Source organism: Macrotis lagotis, chromosome X (genome assembly GCF_037893015.1).
Source record: "Macrotis lagotis isolate mMagLag1 chromosome X, bilby.v1.9.chrom.fasta, whole genome shotgun sequence".
NCBI classification, from domain to species: Eukaryota; Metazoa; Chordata; class Mammalia; order Peramelemorphia; family Peramelidae; genus Macrotis; species Macrotis lagotis.
In genome coordinates, this window is record NC_133666.1 from 412,100,678 (window position 1) to 412,128,427 (window position 27,750).

The 27,750-nt window shown below is 36.5% G+C and overlaps 1 protein-coding gene across 11 annotated transcripts in view; it reads right to left on the reverse strand.

Annotated features, from left to right (window-relative positions):
- The window catches only part of TRIM55 (tripartite motif containing 55), an 89,125-nt gene that overhangs the window by 15,142 nt on the left and 46,233 nt on the right, over nt 1–27,750 (reverse strand). For 4 of the 11 annotated variants that reach the window (XR_012472503.1, XR_012472502.1, XM_074207052.1 and 1 more), the window contains exons 5-8: nt 27,234–27,467; nt 26,827–26,849; nt 26,600–26,724; nt 22,836–23,041 (exon numbers count right to left, since the gene is read on the reverse strand). Coding sequence is in view for 9 of the 11 variants with exons in the window: in XM_074207052.1 (XP_074063153.1) it covers nt 22,836–23,041; nt 26,600–26,724; nt 26,827–26,849; nt 27,234–27,467 (588 nt within the window). In the remaining 2 variants the exon portion in view is untranslated. Of the gene's footprint in view, nt 1–1,636; nt 18,054–19,516; nt 19,811–22,835; nt 23,042–26,556; nt 26,725–26,826; nt 26,850–27,233; nt 27,468–27,750 lie in introns of those variants that run through there. The other 7 variants (XM_074207047.1, XM_074207048.1, XM_074207046.1 and 4 more) reach the window with 5 other exon arrangements.

A 27,750-nucleotide genomic window follows, 5' to 3' on the forward strand; every position in this document is an offset into this window, starting at 1 on the left:
AATTCTGTCATTAGTCATTTCTTTAGATTAAGGTTAGAGACAGCATAAAGTTGTGTATAGAAAACTGATGTTGAAACCAGAAAAACCTAGTTTGAAATTCCACCTCTGACACATAGTAGCCATGTGACCCTGAGCAAAGGTCATATACATATCTATATCTATATCTATATCTATATCTATATCTATATCTATATATATATATATATATATTGAGCAAGGGTGCCCACCAACTTCATTACAGAAAGTTTTCTTACCCAGGAATTCCCTTTAGCAATGAAATCCTAAGTCCAACTTTATCCCTTAGATGAAGGCAACTGTGACATCCGGGAAGGCTTCTGAATTAAATTATTTTAATTTTTAATTTTACTTTAAATTTTCCAAAATATTCTATCTGTATGGATCATTCTCCAATGCAGATCCAAATCAATATATGCTTTAATAGTTGATCTTGATGGAGTGCTTTGTCCAAGAAACATTCTTCTCAAGGTGACTTAATTCACTCAATGAACTGCTCTCATTCTGTTACCTCCAGTACCAAATGCAAACTCCTCTTCTTGACATTCTAAGTCCTTCATATCCTAGCTTCAACCTAACTTTGCTGTCTTATTCTCAGTTCATATTCTCTTCAGTTCAACCAGACTGGCTTTTTTCTTGGACAGACATGAAAATTTACCCTCCCTATCTTGGTACCATTGAGCAGTCTGTCCCCCATGTCCAAAATGTACTCCTCCATCTCCCCCAATTCTTAGAATTTCTCATTGTACTCAAATTTTCTCCTACATGAAGTCTTTTCTGATTCTGATTCTTCCCTGTTGCTAGTAACTCCCATTCAAAATTATCCTGCATTTATTTTACTATTGATATTAGTAATAATAATAATAATAATAATAATAGCTAGAATGTATATATCAGTTTGTTGTTGTTGTTCAGTCATTTCTTATATGACTCTTTTTTGTGACCCCCTTGTGGGGTTTTCTTGGCAAAGATACTGGAAAGGCTTGCCATTTCCTTCTCCAGCCAATGAGGAAATTAAGACAAACAGGATTATGTACCTTGCCCAAGATCACACAGCTTGTAAATGTCTGTGAAGAGATTCAATCAAACTCAGGAAGATGAGTCTTCCTGACTCAAGATCCAGTACTCTATCCACTGTACCACCTATCCACCTATATATCACTTAAGTGTAAAGTACTTATAAATATTATTTCATCTTCTCCTTACAACAATGCTAGGTTTTAATTGTCATTATTAACCCATTTTGTGAATGAGGAAATACAGGCAAATAAATGTTAAATGACTTCTTCAGTAAATATTTGAGGCTGCATACCCAATGCCAGATTTGTAAATTATATTGTATTCCATTATTTTGTAAATATTTTAAATTATTTTGCATATACTAATTTATGTTATGTGTTATCTCCACTTACAGAATATAAACCCTTGAGAACAGGAAAATTTTTGTTTATCCCATCTGTATTCTGGATATCTAATATGTATCAGGCACTGATTGGTTGTCCATCATTTTGATAACAAGCTTCTCCAGGTTTAGCTAATTTGGTACTCAGATAGCAGATGTCTCCTATCTCTAACTCAAAGTTTTATCCACAACTACTAAAAACTAAATTCATTATCTCAATTCCTTTCTTTCCTCAAATCCTCTCCATTTCCTAATTTTCTTTCTTGTTTGGAGGACATGAACCATCCTATCATTCACCCAGGTTTTCAATGTGTTATCCTCCCAAACTTGATTCTCCTTCACCTCCCAAATCCAACCAGTTGACAACTATTACCCATCATATCCATTTCTTTCTCTTCACAGGAGCCATAGGTAGAGGATAGAATAAATGGAACTGAAGTCAGGAAGATTTAATTTCAAATTCTACTTTAGACACCAATTATCTGAATGACTATGGATAAATTGCTTAACTTCAGTTTTCCTATCTAAAAAAATGTGGATAATAGTATCATCTACCTCATCCATTTGTCATAATTATAGCCTCATCCATTTGGTGTAAGAATCAATGGATACATATATACATACATATAACACATAAAGCTCTTGGCAAACATCAAAGTAGTATATAAACATTAGCTATCAGCTAAGGCCCTTATCACCTCTGGTCTAGATTATTGCAATAGCCTCCAACTTTGCCTACCTACTTCAAGTTTCTCCCCTCTCCAGACCTCCACTCACCTGCTAAAGAAAAATTCCTAAAATACAGCTCTCATCACATCACAAGTCTGCTCAGTAAGCTTCTGTGGCTCCTTATTTTCTCTGGGATCTTCTACAGACTGCTTGGTTTGGAATTCCCCTATACTTGATACCAGACCACCCTTATTACATGCTATTCCCCTTCGAGGATTATACTGTCTAACCAAACTGGCATACTTTTATCTCCTGTCCCAATGCCTTTGCCCATTGCTCCCCATGCCTGGATTATGCAAGTTACCTCCCTCTGCCTCCCCTCTGCCTCCCCTCTGCTTCTTAGAATCCCTAACCTTTTGTCAAATTCATTTCAAGTATCACCTCCTAAATAAAGCCTTTCCTGGTTGCTTTGGTAGTTTATCGCGCCAACTGCTAATCAACCAATCAACCAACTCCTTCAATCAATCAATCAATAATTACTAAGTGCATAGTAGTGCTAGAAACAAAAGTAAAGACAAAAGTAAAACCAGAGATTATAACTTTTCCAGGGGAGATAATGTGAACATATGAAGTTGTATATGAGATTAATGATAAGTAGGTACAAGATGATTTTAAGGGGAAGACACCAGAATGGGGGGAGGGGGCAGAAGGTGCTAGGGATTCTGAGAGAAGGCAGCAAAGAATTGCCTGCCATGGTTCAAAGGGCCTTCAAGGAAAAGACATATGGAATGCCATCTAAGAAGAACAGTATGAAGACAGGTGAGACTGAACCACAGAGTGAGAATGGCAGGAATGCAATAAAGATGAAAAATAGGGTGTGGCCACGGGTGAAGGGCTTTGAATGCCAAAACAGAGATGCTAAGATTTGATTGATCTTACAAGTACTAAGAAACCAATCAGTAGAAGAGTAACCTGGTCATACTTGCACTTTAGTTATTAATCTATCAAAGGATGAATTCTAGAGAGAAGAGTCTTGAGGGAGGGACCAAATAGGAGATTATTAAAATAATCTAGGCTACAGATGACAAGGGTTTCCACTATGGAAGCAGATGTGGAAGTGAAGGAAAAGGGACTGAGATGTAAGAGAGGTTGAAATAGTAAGATTTGTATTGTGTTTACTCTTTATTTTTATCTATTTATATTATAGCAATGATAATAATAGGTAATAAATATAATAAGAATTAATATTTATATAGCTATTATTATGTCAGGCATTTTCCAATTCTTATCTCATTTAAACCATACATTTAAAACTATTATTATCCCCATTTTATACTTGAGAAAACTGAGGCAAAGAGAAGTGAAGTTACTTTACTTGTCCATTGTCATACTCTAGTAAAAGTCTGAAGTCAGATTTGAACTTTGGGCTTCCTGACTCCATATCTGGCACTCTATCCTTGGGTATGTTTGTATACATGTCATTTTCTTGGCTAGAATGTGAGTTTCTGGAGAGCAGCAACTATTCAGATTCATCTTAGTATCCAGTGTCTAGTCCCCACTGACTGACAATCTAGCAATCAATCAACCAATAAATGTTCATTAAGCAACTTCTATGTGCCAACCATTTCCATTGGTACTAGAGTATAAAAACAAAAAATGAAATAATTTCTACTTGCAATAACTTTGCAATCTAATGGAGGCAAGTACATATAAGAATAAAATAAAAATAAATAAAATAAATAAATGAAGAATAAATACAGCAGAAATATGAAGTTAATAAATACTTATGTAATTTTAGAAGGAATTATGAACAAGGTAGATGGGAGGGGTATTGATATTTGGTTGAAATCAGAAAAGGTTTCAAGTAAAAGATTATATATAAAGGGAGAAAGGAGGAATTGCATTCCAGGAATGGGGAATATCCAGTGCAAAGACATGGAGATGGGAGTTTGTGTCTTTTGTATGATGAACAAAAAGAGACGAGTCAGACAGACTGATTAGGAGGCTGCTGCAGTTATCTATACATAAGATGATGAAGACCTGAACTAAGGTGGCATGATGGGAATTTTTTTAAAAAATCCTTTTATTCCATTTTTATTAAGCTATTCCTTCCCTTTGGCTACCTGGAGTCTATTTCCTGTTGATATTAATCTTTGGCCTCACCTGGACAAAACTGGACTCATGAAATGAAACTATTAAGGGAAGACTTTTTTTAATATATTCCTCAGATAAGAAGGTAAATGAGAATTTTGGACTTTTCAAGGTGATTTCACTCACTATTGTAGAGATTCTCCTGGCTCCTAGAATGCTCACTGTCTTTGTCACACAAATCTTTTCCTCTCAATCATCCCATTATGAACTTTCTAAATACAGTTTATTCTATAACCTGACTTAGTTTACCAGTAGAATATGCTTAATTACATGTTTCTTTAGGAGATACATGAAATCATGATTCTGTTTAACTTACTTTGTTCAATTTTAGATGAAGGAAGCATGAAATAGTCAATCTGTTTAACTAGGCCCATTGTGATCTATTGTTATATGTGCTCTATTGTTATTTGACCTATCTATGATCTACTGCTATATATTTTTTAAAATTTCACTGTTTCAGGAGCAGCTAGGTGGCACAGTGGATAGAGCATCGACCCTGGAGTCAGGAGTACCTAAGTTCAAATCCAACTTCAGACACTTAATAATTACCTAGCTGTGTGGCCTTGGGCAAGCCACTTAACCCCACTTGCCTTGCAAAAACTAAAAAAAAAAAATTCACTGTTTCAGGGCAGCTAGGTGGCACTGGCCCTGGAATCAGAAGGACCTTAGTTCAAATCCAGACTCAGACACATAATAATTGCCTAGCTGTGTGACCTTGGGCAAATTGCTTAACCCCATTGCCTTAAATAAATAAATTTTTTAAAAAATTCACTGTTTCCCTGATATAATTTCTTCTATAAATGACTTATCATAAATTCCAATCTCTGTTGAGAGTTATTTTTCTACCTCCTGAACTTGTGCTTTGAGAATAATAAAACTTTGGTTTTTATCTCTAGAATTTCTGTTGTAGTATATTCAGCAGCAAAAACCCACCACATGAGCTCAAAGAGGAGATATTTCTCCTAAAACAGTGTGGCAACTATGTGAGAACCATAGAGTAGGATCTTAAATATGCTTGTTGGACTGGTCGATGTCTATGACTTGTAGATCTGGAACTTTCTTTCAGATAGCATTTGGGAATCCAGGGTGGTTGATGAATCAATGTGGAAAATGTTTTATTTAATTGAGGACAACTAGGTGCTGCAGTGGATGGAGCACTGGGCTTGGAAATAGGCAAAATCATCTTCATGAGTTCAAATATGGCTTCAGACTTACTAGCTGTATGACCCTAGGCAAGTCAATTGACCCTATATGCCTGAGTTTATCACCTGTAAAATGGGCTGGAAAGGTAATGGCTAGAAAATACCATGTGGGTTCACAAAGAATTAAACATGACTGAAATGAATGACTAATGACAATGAAACCTGATTGGACTGAAGTGGATGAATCCACTGTATTGTCCACTCTTTTTTTGTGGTTGTTGTTCTTAAGCTGAATCTTAGAAATAGGAGCTTTTATAGAGCCAGAAGAGATCTTGGAGATAATGAGTTTATCCTCCTTACAAATAAAGAAACCGAGGCCACCAAAAACTAAATAAAATTAATGGAATGGCAGAGCCAAGACCAGGATCTAGATCTCCTGGAACTCTTCTATTGTATCACCCTGTCACTCATAACCAAATGATGAAAACAGGTGCAAATAGGAATGTTCTGGACATTTTTAGAGTCCCTATAAGGAAATCAGAAAGCCTAGTCAGTGGCCTGGTCCCCCACTTAACATTCCTTAGCACTGGATCATGAATTCCAGACCAGAGAGAAAAATGCAACCGGAGAGCACAGTGGGAAACTCAGTGGATGTGAGGCAGCTTGTGACTCATCTCCAAGTGGAGGGGCTGGGCTCTGGCAACAGGACTAGAGGGTTCTTATGGCCATGTTTGTCATCCAGGAAAAAGCTCCAGCATGATGACTGAGGAACTGAAATATGTTAGGAATGGAACATCTAACTGTGAAAATGCTGGGCCCTAAGAATGGGAAAAAAAGAAATCAGCACAAAATTTACCTAACAAGCCCCAGAAGGGAAAGTGTTTACTGATAAGTCAATTATATCAAGAAAATACTATTTCTTATAAGATCCTAAAATGTCCAAGAAGGAAGTGACTTCAGATGTCATCAAGGCCACTGCTAATTTAGTTTACTGAATTGCCTTTCTTCAACCCCTTCTTCCTTCTTTCCTTCTTTCTTTCCTTCCTTCCTTCTTTTCTCCTTTTCTCTCCCTCTTTTTTTCTTCTTTCTTTTTTTCCTTCTTTGTTATAAGGGATGACTCTCTGCATAGGGGAAGAGGAAGGATGCATTTGGAAAAGGTGAAGAAAAAGAAAATAATCTTCTTAATGTAAAGCAGTTATCAAATCTAATCCCTTTATTTTTCAAATAAAAAAATATGAGGTCCAACTTCTCCAGAGTCATACAGTTAATAATTAACAGTCTTGAAGTCAAGTTTTTTTCTGATGCCAAATCCAGGGCTTGAGATTGTGGGAAATAGTGAATAGAGTTCTGAATCAAAATAAAACAAAATTGGGGTTCAGATTCCTCATTGGACACTTACTAGCTGTGTTACCCTGGCTAGGCAGCTCTAAACCACATGTAGACGAGGAAAGTAAAGCACAGAGATGAACTGATTTCCTAAAGGTCACTTGGGGTTTTAGCAACCGATAGCATGAGCTGGATTTCATTACAGGTTTGATAGGCCCAAAACTACTCTTTTCTATCCAGATGTGTCAGATTTAGTTTAGCACATACCAAATCAGTGAAATGTAATTGGGAAATGTCTAACAAAATAAACAAAAAATACAATACAACCTAGATGAAGTTAATTTGTGATTTTTTTTTAAGTCAATATGTGACTCTTGGGAATCCCTTTTCTCTTTAAGTTTGTCACTCCTACTCTCCACTGGTGCTCTCAAGGACCATGATAATGATTGAAGTGATATTAGAAAAGCATTTTGCGCTGGTCAAGAGAAAAGTGCTCTAAACTGGTACATGATGGCCACCTCTGAGATGAATCAGAGTAGTTGGTATTGGTAAACATGAAGGCCAATAGAAATGGGTGGATGGAGGAGATGAAGCACCACCTTACTACATGTAGCTTCTGTCATGAATTCAACTTTGTTATGGCCCGGGGTGGATAAAATATAGCCATTGTCCATCTATTATATGATCCCATAAAAGACAGCTCTACTTTTGTTGCTGTTGTTTGCCATTTCCTTCATCAATTTATTTTACAGTGGTGTTTGTCCTTTGATCTTGAAGTAGACCATGACAAGCACATGAATTAGATTTGAGAGAGGGGGGTGCTATCACCAGCCTCACTTTCTACTCTGGATTCATCTGGATCTAGAAGCCAGATTTGGATCAGGATGACTGGAGATGATCCTAGATGTGAGGCAATCAGGGTTAAATGATTTGCCCAAGGTCTCATAGCTAATAAGCAACAAGTATCTGAAGCTGGATTTGAACTCCCATCCTCCTGACTCCATGACCAGTACTCTATTCACTGTACCACCTATTTGCCCCTATTTACAGATGAGGGACTGGGGCAAACAGGATTAAGTGACTTGTTCAGGGTCACATAGCTAGTAAGTGTCTGAGATCAGATTTGAACTCAGGAACAGGAATTTTTCTGACTCCAGGCTTGGTACTCTATCCACTGCCCCACTACCTGATTTTTCTAATTTTGTGGAACATATAGGAATATGGGCTAACAGCCTAAACCCTAATGGTGGACCTGGAAACAAGGTCTATCCCTTGCCCAGATTTGTGAAGGGCCCCTACTATTCTAAAGAACAAAATATGTGGCCACTATGAATTTGAAGGGAAAATGAAAATTATAATTCTGACAAAACCAAGGAAACCACTTCCCTTTAAGAGGGAAATGTCTTAAGCAAGTAATGATATTCCTCCCCCTGCAAAAGTAGAGAGAGAGAAAACACACAAAAAAAGATGCCAATAGGGGAGATAAGCAAACAGGACCAGGTCTCAGAAGCAGAATCACTACAGACCAATCTATCACAAATAGACAAATTCCTGCAATCCAACAAGCATCTACTATGGCCAGAGCACACTGTCTGATACAGAGTAGGCACTGAATAAAGGTTTGTTGACTGCCTGTCTACGTCCTGAAGATACAAATTAAAAAAAAATGAAATAGTCTTTTTCCTCCAGGATTGCTGGCCTTTGAAGGAATCCACACAATTGTTCTAAGCTGAGATCTTAGAGTTCTTATACAATTTACTACTACAATCTTATTGACAGGTGAAATTGGAACATTATCCCTTTTCTTAGACTCCATCTTAGAAATTTTTAAGCTATATGAACACAATGGCTAATACAATGTACTAGGTGTTTTACAAATTTATCATTGGATCTTCACAACAACCCTGGGAGGTAGTGCTATTATTATTCCCATTTTACAGTGTAGGAAACTGAGGCAAAGGTTCAGTGACCTGTTAGACAATCTTTGAACTCAGGTCTTCCATCTCCTGACCCAGTTGTCTATTGATTGAATTACTTAGTTGCTTCAACCAAAAAACTCTGAGATTCATGAGTTCCAATAGAAATGGCTACAGCATACCCACCTCTAATAAGCGATCCAGGTTAAAAGTAGATTAATAAAAAATTTGGAAACATGGGAAACAAGCATAACACTAACTTTAATTGCAATATTGCAAATACCTCTGTGTTATGGTTCTCCTGATATAAGAGAGTTAAAGATATAAATTATCAGGGGAAATTAATTCAGAACCTGTAGAACATTCTTGTAGGATTGAATTATTTCCTCCCTCTTTAAGTGACTAACTAAATTTTCATTTCCTATTGTTATAGTATTTATTTAGGTTCTTGACAGACCTTGTGACCCTTAGTCTCCTGTGACATTTATCATTGATTTTTTTGGCTTCCTAGTAAAACTCAAGAATCAACAACTATTAGAATATGACTGCCCTAGAGGGAGAAAGTAACAAAAAAACATGTACCCTTAAGACACAAATGAATCATATTAGCTACAGTAGTCTCATTATTATTTTCCTATTTAGAGTTAACCTGGTCTTGCATATTGTTTGAGGAAACTGTGGATTAAAATACAGAGATTCTTGCCTTTTTGCACCTTTAACATACACTATTTCCTATTCTGTTAAATGTGAAACAGAGAACGTGGATCAGTCAAATACTGATCCATTGTCCCTCTGTTTATGTCATAATAGAATTCCAGCACAGTCCCATCTCCCAGCATAATGATGGCAATGATTTGTAAGCTTGGTAGACTTAATATGTGAAACACAATGTGCTTTCTCTCTGTGGTCGAGATTTATGTTTGAAAATAATTTGACATCCTCAATCCCTCAATTAAATTGAGAGAACACAGTTTAATTCTCATCCATTTCTATTTGTCTTGGAAAATTAAATATATCATTTCAAAGAACATAGGAAGCATTCATACTCATGGGAAATCAGGCACTAGAATAACACCATGCTCTTTGTTCCCTTTCTTATTTTTTTAATGCTCCATAATTACTTTTGAAATTAAACTGGCTCAGGAAAGACAAATGGCAGAACCTCCAGCCTTTGACATCTCTCACCTCTAGGTCTCTAGTGGTATCTGGAGTTTGCTTTTGATCATGAAATAGGGAAGGATATTTCAGTCTCCAAGGACATTTGCATGAAAATGGTTTTATTCTCTATAGGTAAACACCTGGGGGAAAGATAATTTGACTGCCTTTTTTGACTGACTGAAGCTCTTATAGATTGATCTGTTTATCAGTTCAATAAATGGAAAAAGCCTTTTGATAAAGATCAAATAAGTAGAGGACTGAAGGAGAGTAGTAAGGGAGATTCCAGAAGCTCTTAAATTCAGAAACTTATTGCTAAATATGAAGGAAAAGACCTAGGAAGAAATCTTTGGTCCCATTAGGGCTTTGATATCTTTTTTATTTTTAACCACTAAAGTTCTCCTTTTAAAGAACTTATCTCTTACATATTTTACTTGATAGCTTTTGTTTTTAATATCACAAATATTTTTGAATATTCCTTTTCTGTTTCTCTTCTAAGTAAACCAACTAAAAAAAAGTAAAAGGGAAGGAAGCAATTCAGCAAAACTAACCAATACACAAACTAAATCTGACAGCATAAGAGATGTTTCACACTCGAAGTCCCCACCTTGGCAAGGAAGGGAAAGCAGTGTAATTCTCATTTCTTCTCTATGACCAAGCTTCATCATTATAATTTCATAGTCAGGGGTTTTATTCTTCTTTCCATTTCTGTTGTTGTAATTCACTAAGTATATTGTTTTCCTGGTTCTGTTGACTTCACTCTGTATCAATTCACTCAAGACTTCTGATGCTTTTCTGAAAATACCCATGTTTTTAATACCAATATTCTCCCCAATAATACACTCCAAGAATTTCTAATAGTTTTCAAGGGAATCCAAATGACAAGTGACCTAAAGAATAACAAAAGGAAACAGGGTAGATATAAGCATACTATAGCATAGTAACAAGGGTGATTGTATAAAAAGTAGTGAAAAGACGACATTCTACTAGGGGGAAAAATGTATTGGTCATAACAGAAAGAAGCAAGGGATAAAAGAAGCACAATCAGCCAGTGTTGTACAAGTTTCCATGGAATATCTAAAGTCCTAGAGACTTAAAGGAAGAGCTCAGATATTTTGGATCAGCCATCTTTAGAGATTTATGGGAATATATTGAAAAGAAGTACAAAGGTTTGAGGGGGCATGGATAGGCTGAGAGCTCCATTGTTTTAGGGAGGAAATATATAAAAAATTATAGATCCATTAAAATATGAATATTTTTTAACTATTCATGACTCTGTCAGTCCACTAAAGATTCACCAAGTAAAATTTGGCAGAACAGAAGTTGGTCAACTTGAGTCAAGGATGACATAGAGGATCATTTTCTTAGTCTTTTATATTGTTAATGCCTATCATACTTGGCTTCCCATCAGCTTTGCGTCAACAGTCACTACACACTTCCTTCTCCCTTGGGAGCAATAAATATAAATAGCAGGTCCTGGGGTTCATACAGAAGTTCTAGCTTGGCAAATATCCCCTGGAGAATTAGTTCTTAGTTGAACCAAAGATGGGAGAGTTGTTTGCTCGGTTTCACATCATATATCCATGATATTAAGTGATGGAAGTTACTGGTCCCATCAGCAGACTGAGCTAATGAAATTTGTTCAGATTAAAATCTTGTCCAAACAGGAGACAGGGATCAGCCCAATAAAAACTAGGTATGAAATGGAGATGAATCAGAGTGCAGAAATAATACAAAAAATCAAAAGGCTAGAAATTCTTGAAGCTATCTGTTCATAAAATAATTGAACTATACCAAATCCCCATAGTTTTAGGTCTAGGAATGATCTAGTCCACTTCCCAGAGAAGTTAACTGACTTGCAAAAGGTCATATGGCTAGAAAATAGAGAAACTGGGATTAAAATCTGATTCTTTTAACTCCAAATCCAATACTCTCTTATTGTATTATGGGACTCAGATGATGTGGAAGACCTATTCAGTCAATCTTAGGTTACAGCCACTACCACAATGGTTCCCTTTGACCTATTGCTATTTCTAGCTAAGGAGCACATGGATAACATAGACTGAAGGTATAATCAATATGCCCCTTAGGTTCCTCTCCATTGATATTACAATTTCAGGGAATTTTGGGTGCTAAGGATTCCTACATGGTCTTCAGAGCACATTAATTCAACATTCAACTAGAATTTAAGAATAAGGTACTATATAGTCCTCCATGAAGAGGAAAAACAAAATAGTCTTAAACTTCAATATGTCTTCCCTTATGCCCAGGAGTCAGTTGAAGGAATTTCACATTAGTGAAGGAACAGTAGTCTCCAGGTTATTTCTGGCACATGATAGCCTGCTATTCTCTTTATTCCCTGCCATTTTGAAGGCTATCTTCCATAACTGGATAGCACTCTCTCTTCACCTTTATCTCCTGGCTACCTTCAAAACTCAACTCTTACTTTCTGCAGACCTTTTCTGGCCCCTTCCACAATTAGTGCCTTTTCTCCGAGATTACCTTCTGTTTACACTGTGTCTATCTTATATGTGCCATTTTTAAAAACATTGTATGTCCATTATAATGTGATGCCCCTGGGTGCTGGAATCATATTTTTGCTTGTCTTTGGGTCCCTCACTTAGCTTTATAATACCCACTGACTGACTGAAATAACCTCCTGAGATTTTTTTTTTCAGTGCTATAACCATACAGCGAAAAGAAGAGATAGGCACTAATTTTCCCTAAATAAATCACTAATGAAAAGTGAAAAATCACTAATCTTCCATTCATTCATTTGTAAATTCAAAGGATTACTGCAAAAAAAAGGGTTTTTTGTAGCTGGTGATGAAGAAGCTCTGATAATAAATATATTTAATGGATTTCATATTAAAGCCATTATGGAGATCGAGGTAAAGTGGGAAAATTTTATTTTTCCAAACTGACCCTGTTATCAATCTAAAATAAGGCCATTGTCTAAGCATTTATATGTAGAATTACAATGATATTGGATGCTTTGTAAATACCAAAATAGATCTCTATGAAGGAATTAGTGAATGATTAGGAAACAGAAGTCTAGCTAAGAGACTTAAGATGAGAATCATACTTGAAGATGTTAAATATATTCCTTGTTTCAAAGAAGTATAATTAGCATTGTTACTCTTAGCCCCTTTAACCTAGGATCTAATCCATAAATCTTCCACGATAAAATATAATCAGACAAAAATCAGAGACATCATTTTGTTATCTTTCTATCAAATGTTGCACATCTATAAGGTATAATTTCAATATAATTCTAAACCACTTTCAGCCTAAATAAATATGATATACAATATGGACACTAATTCCTAAAATTGAGGTCCTATGATATTGATGGATTTTTGCTCTTGTTTCTGCAGAATCCAGCTTCCAGTGAAATGTTACCTGTTGTAATCAAGTCATCAGTTGACAGAAACAGTTAACTCTGCCAAGGTTCCAGTGGTTCAGCTATCTTTCTTAAACTAAACTTTGAATGACAGATCTTCCTGGAGATAGATGAACTGTTAAGAAACCATTTCTATTTCATGGCCCTGGGGATTTGGCCAGAACAGTTGCTGGATTAACCCAGCAGCTGCCATGAACAGAGAAGGAATCTCTATGGAAACATTTGCTTTGCTTCCTTGAGAGCTCAGCTGTCATTCCATTGTGTGATCTTGAAAAGTCACTTTACCTCTTAGGACTGAAGTTCTGTTATCTGTAAAATGAGGGAGCTGAGTCCACCAAATTTCTTTTAACTCTAAAATTCTATGATGTGATACAACCCCTTCAGTTTTCAGATGAGGAAAATGAAACCAAGAAGGATTCTTTCCAAGGGCATACAGAAAATTAATAGCAGAATAATTACTAGAGGCCAGGTCCAATGCTCTTGATATCATGCTCTTTACACTCTTTTAGAGATCAAGAAATCAATGATCCATTGATCCAATATGAGGATCCATCAAACAGGGCTCCAAAAGATCCCTGATGGAAGTCCAACAAGCAGTTTCCAGGGAGTAGAAGACCATTGCTGCTTCTTTCCATCTCTGGAAAAGTATTAATTTTCCTAAAGATCACATTGAAAAGACCAAATATCTTCTAGGTATGCACTATTTATTGGCATCTCCAGGGATTAAAGCAACAAACCAAAAACAATGTAATTTGAGTTTTAGATACAGGTGGAGGACCATTAAAAAGAGTTAGTAGTATTTTTAAAATTGAATACAGTGACAATGGAAGATTATACAGCTGCTTTTTAAGAAGCCTGGACCTCCCTAAGTGATTCAATAAACTAGAGGCATTGGAATAAAGTTAAGGACTGGACAGTTGCCTGGAGGATTGAGGAATTAAATTATTTGCCCAGGGTCACATAGCCAGTTTGAAAATGTAGCCTCAAAAACTCTGCTTTTCAAGGGCAGCAAATGTGAATCTTTCATACATGACCTTGATTGAATTTCTTTTGGCTATTTTAGCAAGAGTCCTTTGACATCTCATCCCTTTCTCCTACTCCTAACTCTTAACATTCTCATGCCTGTTCTAGGAAAGAATGCAACAGTTCAGTTTTCTTTGATTTTTAAATCCTTAAGTACAATTATTAAAATCAAATGTTTTTTTCCACCTAAATCTCTTTCAATTGGCAGAGCAAACAACTCATATTACCTGAGTAGAAATTTCAAGATTGACTCTCCAAAGATTCATGTGTTCTCCCTTGTCAAACAAAGACATCAAATCCTTGGCAGAATAATTACTAATTCTAAACCACTTTCAGCCTAAATAAATATGATTTACAATATGGACACTAATTCCTAAAATTGAGCTTTTATGATATTGATGGATTTTTTTTCTTTTATTTCTGCAGAATCCAGCTTCCAGTGAAATGTTAACTTGGTCACCTGTTGTTCTGCTTCTAATGATGAAGTCATCAGTTGACAGAAACGGTTAACTCTGCTGAGGTTTCAGTGGGTTCAGTTATCTTTCTTAAACTAAACTTTGAATGACAGAACTTCCTGGAGATAGATGAGCCCTCTTTCCACACTGTTGTAGGACAGCTGAGGGAGAGGCAGAGTCTATACAACCAACTGTGAACTGGTATGGGTGGACCTGTCATGCAAATTCACAGAATAATTGCCTATTGGAACTGGAAGGAGGCTTGAAGACCATCTAGTCTAAGCCTTTCATCTTACATGTGAGAAAACTGAGATCAAGCATTTTCAGAAAATTAAAAGCAATGAAAAAGTAGCCAATAACATTTATTAATTCCAATATACCTCAAGTTTTAAAAGCTAACATCAGACTGAGTTCAAACTTTCCCATGGGATAATTTTTTTCTGGAGAAAGAAGAAAACTAAATATTAATGTGCCTTTGCTAAAACACAAACACATTTCACTTGTGGTAGAGAAGTCAGAGGTTTTTTTTTTTTTCCTCATCAGTTGTGAGTTTTCTAGAGTCAAATCAATCTTTTTATCTGGTTTTCTACACAAAGGAATCAGAAAAGGCAGGTGATTTTTGTAGCTCTCATACAGGGACAGCATTTGGATATAGGAAAACCATGATGGGATTTCATCAAATGCATAATATGGGGAAATTACTGAGGAGTGAAAGTTGTGATTGTCTGAGAGGTTGGCAGACAAGGGAATGAGATTGAAATGAGTCACTGAATAAGTTTGGAGCATATGTGGAAGCTTTTAGCTAAGGGAGAGATATTATTCAATTACATGAGAAGACCCAACAAGGAAGATAAGCAAAAGAAATCTGACATATAAGACATGTTATGAAATATGTTAACTGACAAAAAGGAATAGAAAGAAGAGGCAAAGAAGGAGAAGCAGGCAGGTCAACTAAAGAGGTAAATGGAAATTTTGTCTATAATTCTCAAGTTGTATTTAATTCAACAAATACTGAATTGTGGGTCATCCTCCAACCTTCAATTTGCAGGAATAGTCTAGTGTTGAATTCTAAGGACCTAGAGACTGATCAGGGACTGATCAGAAATAAATATGGAAATTTCAGAATCTGAAGAGACAAATGGGAAGAGAACTCCCATTGAATCTGGGATGCCTAAACCATCAAGCTTCCTGACAGATAGTCAATACTCTAAAAATCGATGTCTACCTGTATTTTCCATTCTAGGTTGAGTACCTGCTTAACTGATTCATTTTGGTTTCATGGATCTAGGCCAGTGGAAAATTATTCCAAGTCCTGTTATCATTAGCATATATGTTTCTTTTCTTCCCTCACCCCCCAAAAAGCTCTTTCCTGACACATGTGAATAACACTAGATTTTTCAGCTAAAATGAACATGCATTTTCCTGTCTTCTCTCCCCTTCAGTTCTCCTATCCCAACTCCAATGGACAGACATATGAATTTTAGCATATATGAAATGGGATAAATGGATGGGCAGCCACAAAGCTTGACACCTCTGCAGCCTCAGACACATTTGGCAAAGATGATGGAGGTGTCAACTCCCTTGATGCTCAGAACACAAGCTGAACTCTTAGCCAATCATTCAGATCCATAAGTAGGCTGTTACTGTAATAGATATAATCTTCCCTTCCTGCTCCTTAGTCCCCATTAAGCTCACAATCAATGTGGGTTCCCATTCTCTTCTTTTTGATGAATGATTAGGAAAGGAGGCAGCAAAGTGTTGCAGTAGATAGAGCACAAGATTTGGAGTCAGGAAGACCTGAATTCAAATTTGACTTCAGATTCTTACTAGCTATGTAACTCTGGATAAGTTCCTTAACCTTGTCTGCCTGAGTGTCCTCTTCTGTAAAATGGGTCAAAAATAACATCTCCTTCCTAGGGTTGTTGTGAGGATCAAACAAGAATATTTGTAAAGCACTTTGTTAACCTTCAAGCACTATTATAAATGCTTGTTATAATTATCATTAAGATGAGATATCAGACAAGTCACTATATCTTAGATTTGAAGAGTTGCTAGCAAGGACAGAGTCAAGATTTAGGATACCATGAACCATTTCATTTACTCTCTAGGAGGAGAGGGATCCGCCATCACCACCATCCCACCATCCCTCACACAGTTTGATGGATTCAAGACTGAAAGGGGGCTGACAAGCAGCCACTGCCATGGGAAGGCAGACAACTGAAAACTAATGAGATGAAAGAAATTGAATTCTCTGATGGGGAGCTTCTAGATCAGCCAAATGTCAACCAAAGGAAAAGTCAATGAACCAGAAATAGCTGGGGCTGCATGTTGCCAGTGACCCTGAAGCCCTTTGGCGACACAGGCCCATGGAGCTGAAAAGCAGGTTCAGTAGGGTCAGCTACTTACAAGGCTGTCAGGCTTAGATTTTAAAAATAGTATTTATTAATATGATAACAATCACCTTAAAGATAAGTTAAAATAGAAAGATACCAGCACCAAAACAAACCTTCATGATGGAATTTTTTTTAAAAAGCTTGGTTAAAAGTATCAAAACTAGAAAATAATTTGCAAGTCTTGTTTAAGAGCCATTTATGATTCCCTTGATTTTTCTCCTGGTTTCCTTTGGCTTGGTAGATAGTCATAACTCAACAACACCCCTAGTTTTATTTTTTTTTTTACTTTTTTGACCCTTTGTCCATGGTTATGACTGTTGAGGTACTTCTCCAGAGGCAGGCTTACTGCTGATAAAAGTGTGTGGGAGAAAGACCTCTCTACTCAAGTTTAAATTTATAGGATCACTGTTGAGCAGAGCTTACTCATTAGTGAAATGATGGGATGGGGGAAACAAACCCATAGAATTTAATTGAGAGAAATTTAGTAATTTATGAAAGACCCATCATCGTTACTAAAGCTGGGACAGTGAGTATTCTGTCATATCTCATAAGGTTATTCTGTATGCAGCCAAGCTTCCTAAAACCATCATCTGGCTAGGTTAACTCATATTGGATTGCTGAATAATTACCCATCGAGTCATTGTTCTGAGTCAGACCTCCCCCTTTTCCAGGGAGAAAGGAGGATTCCACCATGCAAGGTTAAATAACAGAGTATTTTTCCTTGGAGAGGAGGATGAAGGAGTTTGAGCAGTAGGGATATTTAGGCAACAACTATGATCTGACAGCATGATTCTCTTAAGACATTTAAGGTTCCAGGCATGGGGGAAAAACACACCTATGAGTATCTGGAAAGGGAACATTATGAATAGAAATACTGATATTGTTAGTCAATGATAAATAAAACATGTCCTACCCATCAAGGTAAAAATCAAGTATGAATCTGACTCCAGATGTAGTGAAGTATGATAACAAAAGCCAAAAGTGATAGGCAGAGTGCTAACTCCTGTGAGGAAATAAGAAGAATGCTTCACCGTTAGGATCAGAAATAACTTTAGTTTTCAACATTTTCTGGAGCAAAAGTTTTTAACCTTTTTTTGTACCATGACCCATTTGGTGTCTGGTGAAGCATAGAGATCCCTCCTCAGAATGTTTTAAATGCATAAAATAAATTAACAAGATTACAAAGAAATTGAAGAACATTGAAATATAGTTGTCAAAATATAAAAAAAAATTAAGGGAATTTACAGACCAAAGGTTAAGAACAACTAGTCTACTTTCAATTTTATTCAGAACCAATTTTTTAACCTTTAGTTAATAAGGATTTATTGGGTAATTTATGTATTCAATATTGTGAATTCCAGCCCCTTCTTACCCAACTTTCTTTTACTATGTTACCACTCTCTTTGTATCTACCAAAAAGAATAAGAACCTGATCTTTTTGCTTTTTAATCAACCAGTACAGAAATTTTTCCACCCCCCCCAAAATTTCCCCAAACCCCACAGATCAGATATTGACTAATTACTTTTCTCTTAAAATTGTTTTTTTCAACTTTTGACATTTAATACAGCAATTATTATTTTACATTTTTCAACATTTTCCTCTTCAAACCTCACCCAGCCTGGAAAAGATTTTATCTGTTTTTCATGGCCCATCAGCATGGGCTGAGATACTGTTTCTTTGTCAAACCCCTCCTTTTTCTGTGCAACACCAAAACCCACACACCAGTGTAAGAATGCTTATGAGTGTTGTCAAATTTCCATCAGCATTCTTACCACAGAAGAAATGTAGTTGTCTTCTGTTAAATACCATAGTCATGCCAACAACCAAACCATGACATGGATTTCAAACACTCATTATACAAAAATGAAATTTTCAAATATAATGTTTTGGGTACATAGAGTATCTCTTTAAGAAAAGGAGGAAAAGTACCTCCTAGAACCTCATTTTCAGCCCCTATCAGGAATCTATGCCCAGGAAAGCGCAGGTATAATTAAATTGAAGCTATCTTTGTCTAGCATAGCTGAAACACTATCAAAAGTCATGAATCAGAGGAGTTATTTCCGGTGCAGAATTAAATTCCAATTAATCATGCTTTCTTGGGCCTTGCTGTGAATGACACAAAAGCCAGTGGTTAAGCTTAGAAAGCTCTAGGAGGACACGGAAAAGGCCATGCAAGGACAAGTGGCCATTCCTCATGGGCAACCTGGAAAACCAACCAATCACTACAGAAAAGGCAGCTCTTCACTGCAGGGCTAACTTGATTCTTCAAACGTCCCACTGGGAAAGCCAGTTATAAGGTGGCCAGGTCAAAATGAAAGATACTTTTAAAATGCAACTTTGCAATTAATTTTATGTGTTACTGTTGCTCCATTTTGGAAGCCTTTTGCTTGTCCTGTCATATTCTGCTGGGAGCTCCAGTGATGGATGCATAAAAGCATTCAGACACAATGGGAATGGACACTGACCTGAGAAGTAGTGGCAGCTGAACTAGTTTCCTTACCACTCACTGCTGCCTTCTTATTGGATGCTGTAGCGGTTTCTGCTTCTTCTGCCTTCTGCCCACTGGCATCCACAGAAACTGAAGACCCTACTTGACCCGAACCTTCACTCCCTTGGATGGAAGTTGGGTCAGTGCCTTGCCGTTTGGGGGCCTTATACCAACTAGGATAAAATAAAGGATCCAGGGTTTCCGATGTTGTTGACAGGACTTGAGTTTCAGACTGTGGAGTCTGCTGGGCACCACTTGGCACCACCTCCCCCTTAATTGGGACAAAGTGAAAGTAAAAAAAAAAGCAATGCGCTTTAATTATCCTCCTGTTTCTGATCCCCCAATTTTTCATTTTATGCTGATTTGATTAATTTGTTTAACATCTTCTTTACCTGTACCCCTTCTCCCAAAAGAGTCACGCAAAATATCTATAAGAATCCTTGCCTTATACCCATAGGTCTTGGAGTCTGAACTTTTAATCAATCCAGAGCTTATTAACTGAACCTCTAGTTTCTTCGTTCTTGATTCCTGTCTATGTTTCATTCAACTGCCTCTGAACAAAACCTAAAGGGGGGCAATAGGAGCAGGGAGAAGACATGAGACCTAGACTCAGTGGTGCTCCTTTTTTCTTTGATCAAATGAATTAATGAACTGAGAGAAGGTTTTATTAAGTGTATTCTTTGTGCATGCTTTATACTGTGAGAGAAGGTTAAAGCTGTCAGCTAAAATGAGGGCTTGTTTTTGTTTGGTTTTATGTTTTTCACAGATTTCAAAAATACTTGTAATCCTTTCCCTCTAGTACTGAGAGCTGGTTGTAGTGATAAAAAGAAGTAATGCAATTCCAGTAGCCACAGTACTTTTCTATGGACATAAAGAACTTCTGAAGAATTATGAACAGAGCTTTCTTAGTCTGGTTTCCTATGATCAGAAGATTTAGTTAATCACCTTGTGGAATTCCCACCTGTTTTATCTAGTTGTGCTTCTGTTGTTGCTAAGGGATCCTCTCCTATTGGGGGTGAAGACAAGGGCCACATGCAAAAGGGACTAGTTTAAGCTTATCTTAGTCTAGGTTGTGTGTATGGGGCAATGTGCTTTTAATCCATCTGTCGATGGAGTATGGGGTATGTCCCCATACCTGAGTGATACCTGATGACCTAGGGAAGTTGTCATAGAAAAGACCTATTTCCACCTCACATACATTAAGTGGGGACTTGGTTTTCCCCCTGGCCTTGCTGTCTCAGATGAAGATGATCAAATTACCTTGTATATGTCTTTTTTACCATATCACATTATATTTATTATAGATCTCAACATATCATTTACACTCATCACTATTTCAAAATCATTAGAGTTGTTATAGCCACTATTAGATCTCATATAATTAAAGTCCTCTTGTTTAACAGACTATTTCAGTATAATTAACTTCCCTTGTAATCCTATATATTTTAATTTAAAAACATTTACTTTAAAAAGGGGTGTATGGACCTCACCAGGCTACCAAAGGTGTCAGTGACCCAATAAAGATTACTAACTCCTGATCTAATCTAACTCCCTTAAGTGATATGCCCATGATAGTAAAAGTCAAAAGTGGGATTAGAACCCGAGACTTCTAACTCTTTATCTTGTCATGGACTTAGTTATTTGCGTGATGTCTCCTCTATCAGATTGGGAACTCCTCGCGGAAAGGGATTATTTTTGCTTTTCTGTGTATTCCTGTCATTTAGTCCAGGGCCTGGCACTGATTGACCTAACTTAAGCTTCTAGAAAGCTTGACATTACTGCAAAGAGCTATGGCTGATATTACAGCCTAGAAGAAGTATAAGAAAGTTGTCTTTTCCATTGGAAACCTCACTGCTCCTAGACAAAACAATGAAAGGCCCCTACTCAAATTAACTGTAATCAAATATAGATTAATATGTAAAATTTTTGCTTTGAATGGTCAAAACCAAACACTGCTTCTATTTTGCATGTTTTCTCTGATCTCCCAACCTTGCAAACCTTCATCAATTTCCTATTTTCTTCTACCTTCCTATGATACTTTCTGTATTCTCAAAATTTATAAAAAGTTTAGACTTGTAGGTAATTCTTTTTTATTTGTTGTTTCATTTTTAATGCTTAATCTCTCTGTATCACCTAGACTGATGAGAAGTAGCCACTCAGGTCCAATCCCACTGTTGATCATTCTAGGAGTTTTGACCTGTTCCCTTTCTGACCTGGGTTGGGTCAACCCTCCTAGGTAACTCTCCTCCCCATTCCTAGGTGCTCAACATATAGACTTAGTGCTGACATCCTTTTAACTAATTGTAGTCCCATTGCAACTCAGAACTCCTGACCTCAAGAAATACACCAGCCTCAGACTTTCCAGAAGCAGTTATTATGGTTTATGCCCCCTTGCCCAGTTGGGATAATTTTTAAACAACTCTGTCTCCATCATCCTTTGATAATTTGGTTGACACAAATAATTTCAATCATCTATTATAGACAGGTAGAAGGCCCACAGGAGCCTGCTTCATTAATGTTTGCACAATGTCCATCAGTTTAAGAGGTAGAATCTCATCCACTCAGAGCATCATGAAGTCATTAAGTAGACTACTGGGAAACATACTAAGTGTGAAATTTAGACAATGATGTCCTAGAAACATATAGAAGGTAGTCAGTTGGCCACAGAAGTGACCTAAGAAAATACTTAAACTATCCAGTTAACAAGATACATAGGTAAACAGGAAACCAGGTTTCATTTATTGTATGATTGAAAAAAGCCAGAAGATTAGATTATATTTCAAAGATAAATGAACTAATATGGTCTATATGATTTCTTTTTTGTTGCTTGAATTAAAAATCGAAGTTCTTAAATAATAATAATTCTCTTAATTCCTTCCTTGCCTATAAAGTGAATTTCTATATTTTTACTAATGAACATAATATGGACATGAACCTCCTGGTACTAGTTTTTGTTGATTCTTATTTTTACAAGTGCTTGCAAATTATATCTTACAGGTAAAATTACTATTGACTCAGAAACTGCACTAAGTGGATTTGACGAAATTCCTTGCGGAAATACTGAATTTATAAAGAGAAAGAAATTTTGTTAATCAAATGACAACTAAAATTCCTTCATGATTCATCCTGAGAGCTTCCTTCCCTGACAACATAATCATCCTGAAATCTTTTCTTCCGTAGCCTGAGTTGGAATGCCTGATACCCATTTTGCTTTGAGTCAGAATCAATTGCTCAGACTGCTCAATAACACCCAGAGTCATCTGCCCCAGGGTGAGGAGAACCCAGTAGAAGTTTACCTGAGTAGTTACAAGATCCCCTGAAGCAGCTGGTGGGGTAGGTGGGAGTTCCACTGATGCAACAGGAAGTGTCTCTGGTTCAGACTGCTGCTCCGAATCTGGTGGAGAGAGCTGGGATACCATCTCAGGAGGTTCTTCTTCCCCTGATGACTCTGTACAGACATCTTCCAATATTTCTTCAGCCACTTCCTCCTCTTCCTCCTCCTCTGATATGTAAAGAATACTATTTTTTAATCAGTTAAAGTGACACCTTCATGAATAGCACTACCAGATAAGCTACAGGCAAAATAGGTGGTACAATGGGTACATAGAGGACTAGGCTGCATTAGACTTGGGATTCTGGCTCAGACACTGTCTGTGTGACCCTGGGCCAATTAATCAACCTTTGCTGAGCTTTAGTTTCCCCATTTGTAAAATGAGGATAATAACAGCATCTACTGCACAGGGTTTAAGATATCTAACGTGCTTTGCCAGCCTTAAAGTACTTTATAAATGTTGTTTATTATTTTTATTCTCTTTACTTGTTATTTTTATAGTAAATATACAAAACAAATTAGCAGTTGGGGTCTATTCAATCCAAGTGGCAAGAAAAATTACATTAAGTAATTTTAAAACAATGGAATTTGTTTTTATTACCAATAAGCTAATTGTAATAATAACTTATTCTGGGTTTGGAAACAGCAAATCTTAAGGATTAGGTTCATAAGTTAAAGAGGTAGAAGGAACCTCATAGTCATCCCCTTTAGGTGGTACAGTGGATAGACTATAGGACTTAAATCAGGAAAACGAGTTCAAATCCTGCCTCAGATACTAGCTGCATGACCTTAGGAAAATCACTTAACTGCTCTGTGCCTCATTTTCCCCATTTCTAACAACCTCCCAGGTTGTTGGGAGGATGAAATAGATAATATATACAGAGCACTCTAAGTAAACCTTAAATCTCTGTGTTTATATCCACTATTATGGATGAGGAAACTGAAAAAGCCCAACTAGGCTTATTTGCCCAGGGTCACACAAGCAGATGTGAAATACAAACTCAGGTCCTGTGACTTGAGATCCAGCACTCATTTCCAGTGTGCAATGCAGTTTTTTCTCATTGGTTTTTTCCATTCTATTAAAATGTTTATTTTTTAAAAAATCTTTCTCTTTTGGCTAACTCTGAGTCTATAAATTAACTTGTTTTCAAAGACAGTTTTATAATTTGATAAGTTTTTAATATAACTTTATAGCCTTTTAAAGCTCTAAATCCAGGTTTTTCTTAGTTTGTTCTCTCTGTATTTGAGCAGGTCCAATCTGTCAACATTCACATGTTTTTGTGTAAGTATTGGATCTCCCTACAGCTACTGACTTCCTTTCTGACTCACCTTTCTAATGTTCTCAGTAAAGAATCTAATGATGTCTAAACAGGAAAATATACCAGAGAAGCTACTCTTTAAATGAATTCTTTCATAAAGTAAGAATATTTTGGTAGCATGGATAATTGCCCCTTAGTTTATCTGTTCTATAAATTCAATTTCACATTGAACTAAACTGGGACAAACTGACCTGGAAAATGCCTGAAGAGAATCTAGCTACTTCTCCAAATGATCAGGTAGACTATAAGCTTCCCTTCCTTATCAAGTTTCCTTCTGCTTACAGGACATGAGATAATCCAATGTCCAGATCAGCATCTGACCCTTGTTCCATGCTTTCTTCATGGGGACTCTATAAGATTTAGACATTGGTCTCACAGACTATTCAGGGTTTGTGCATGTCCTTTCAATTTGTACCCAGGAAAAGTCTGGAATAAATGAAATTGGCTATCATTTTCACTTTATTTTGTGGAGTAAATAGATTGTTTTATTGTTGTCCAGTCTTGTTTGATTCTTCGTGACCCCTTTTGAGGTTTTTCTTGGCAGAGACTAGAGTGGAAGACTATTTCCTTCTCCAGCTCATTTGAGGAAACTGAAACACAACTAATAAATATCTGAGGTTGGATTTGAACTCAGGTCTTCCAGATTACGGGGCTGCCACCTATCTACCTTACCAAAAAACTGTCCATACACTAGACCACCTCTGAATTAAAATCAGTTTAACAAACCAATTAGATACAGTATAAAAGATCAAGAAGGTGATGTGTGTTAATTTATACAGAGCCATCCATGAAGTCAAAATGCCTAGGTTCAAGTTCCACCTTTGACTAGTTTAGCCTCTAAATTCTCCTGGGTCCATCTCTAAGACAAAAAATAAGTGATTCTGCACTTATTGGGAGTTCTATATACAAATAAAATTACAGGCCTTGTCCAAATAGCTTTATTCAAAATAGTAGAAACAAGACAATTCTCCTATTCAAAAATAGAGGAGGGATCAGAAACCAGCTCAATGGTTTATGAGAATCAATTGTTAAATTTTTGGTGTGAGCATTTATACTTTGGCAATCAGTAAATACTACAAATTAGGGCTTGATTTATTGTCTTCTTGATTTTCTAGACTTAAGGAAAAAATAGAGAAAAAGCTAATAATATGGAATTAAAATTGTCATAAATTTTCAAAAAGTGGTTGTTAGTCATTTACCAGCACACCTCCAAATACAAAGATAAGTCCCTCCACTTCCATCTAAGAATTTCCAAGACTGGTTAACTTATGTACAGTCAACTATGCTCATATTGGTTTGGTAGCTAGAGAAATTCCTGTCTACATTCAACACTGGGCCCCATAATTTTGATTAAATGTGGACAAGGCAAACATAACCAGTCAACATGGCAATGAGTACCTTTCTCTTCTTTTTCTGTCCCCTCCTTTCCATCATAAACATTTGTAGTCTCTAGCAACACACCTCTAAACTAGCTTACTGACTTCCCAACGTAGAACTGATCGTCATTCATTAACTCCCTAAGGCACTTCAGCACACAGTTAAACTAAGTTCCAATAGAGAACATCATCTCTTTTCTTAATTGCTGAAGAAATCAAGAAATTGAACGAAAGGGAGATCATCTTGAGATTTATTTCTAAAAAGACAAGCATAGTGATCATTAAAAAATGTACCCATCATTGTAAAATGGAAAGATGATTGACCCCAGAGACAGAGAACCTAATGGTTACTACCTTTCAACGACCTCAGATTTTCTTCATCTGTAAAATGAGGGAATTGGCCTAGGAGGTCTTTACAAATCTAGATATTCTTCCCTAGGCATATTATAATAGATTATGTATTATGACTGCTTCATGTAATTACTGTAGTATGACTTAGGCTCTTAATTCTGCTATTGAAAATGTTTTAGGACTGAGTCCTTCATTTTATCTCTAGACCTTAGCTTCAGTTTCTCACAGGTTATTGCTTACCCAGCCTCCCTCACCTCCCTCCCAACACTCTGATGTGTGAACTGTCAGCATTTAATTAAACAAACACCACACAATTTCCCACCCAGATGTCTTCTCTTTTCTGATTGGTCCTTGAACCAGCACCAAGTGGCATTTTACGTGATCATGGATGAAGTTTTGGGTAAGGATGGAGAAACTAAGGGTGCTGTCATCATCAGGGACATTTGACAAAGTGTGTCATGGTGTAAAAGGTCCTGTGATAACCCAAGCCAGAATAACCCTTGTCAACAAGCTGCAATATTCTGCAGAGAAACAAAGCTTCATTTTCAATTATGCTCCCTCTAAAGTTGTCAGGTTCTATTTTGGCAGCAATACTGGAGTGTGACCCTTTACACCCCAACCTCCAGCAGCTTGCACACACCTGCAGTTTAAGACAGCCATTTTTGGTCACCTGGGTGATATACCTTTGTAAAAGTCAATTTCTCTTATTATCTTTTCTTCTCGATTGAGGTTGACTGTAAAATGGTCCATGTTTTCATAGCCATGTTCTATTTTCTCCATCTGAAATGCCTTTGATGCTTCAGAAATTCTGAAACCAAGACAATGTGGCAGTTGCAATCACTGTTTAGTTAGATGGTCTGGATAAAAATAGAAAACCTGAACCTTTACATCAAATGAAAAAGCTACTTACTTTTGTAACAGTGTTTTGGCATTCTGTGAAAGCAAGAAAAGATTGCTTTAATTCTTTCTTTTTGTCAAAGATAATTCATATTCAGATCTTTAACTCTCTCTACCTCTTAGAAAGTCAAAGTATAATACAAACAATCAAATTTAAGTCACAACCTTTTTTTAATTTAAGCATTATGACCTTTTAAATATATTTTATTGAGTAACATAATCAGATTAAGAGTCAGACATAGAAAGAAATAATATTTTGTTCTGGTCAAAATTGTTCAATATAACAAGATTGACATAAATATAACAATTATGCTGTGAGGAAGAGATATTTTCCTACCCTATAACCAAAATAAATAACTTTTTGTCTCTAACCTGTCTTCCTGGTAAATCTTTAAATTCTTTGACCACATTAGACTATACCTGTAAGAAGACTGCCATTTCTGGCTCATCCATGAATTGAATTCCTGACTCAACCAACTTGGATACTGTCTCCAGATGATCTGCATACTTTTTAATCAGTGCCCGGACATGCTCCAGTTTCTCCTCTTGGCTCCTTGTAATGATTTGTGTCATCTCATTCTTTCTTTCCTCCAGGATGCCATAGAGATAATCAAATTTTTCACATAATTCTTGTTTCTGTCTTCTGCAACTTTCCTGTGAGTTGAGTTGGCTGAGATTAGAAGGGTTTTAAAGCACATCTATTTTTTAAGATAATATTTATAATTTTATTCAGCAAAGAACTGATAAACAGATAGTACAAAATTACAGAAAAATAATGAATGATAATAAGACATCTTCCAAATGGTTGTGAACTCAGCAGTTTTCTAAATACCTAAAGTCATAAACAAAGGGGCTTATTTGAACATAAATTTTTTAGGATAAAGTGACTCTGGTCTTCCTTTAATCAGGAAAATTAGTACAAGTACAATTACAGAAT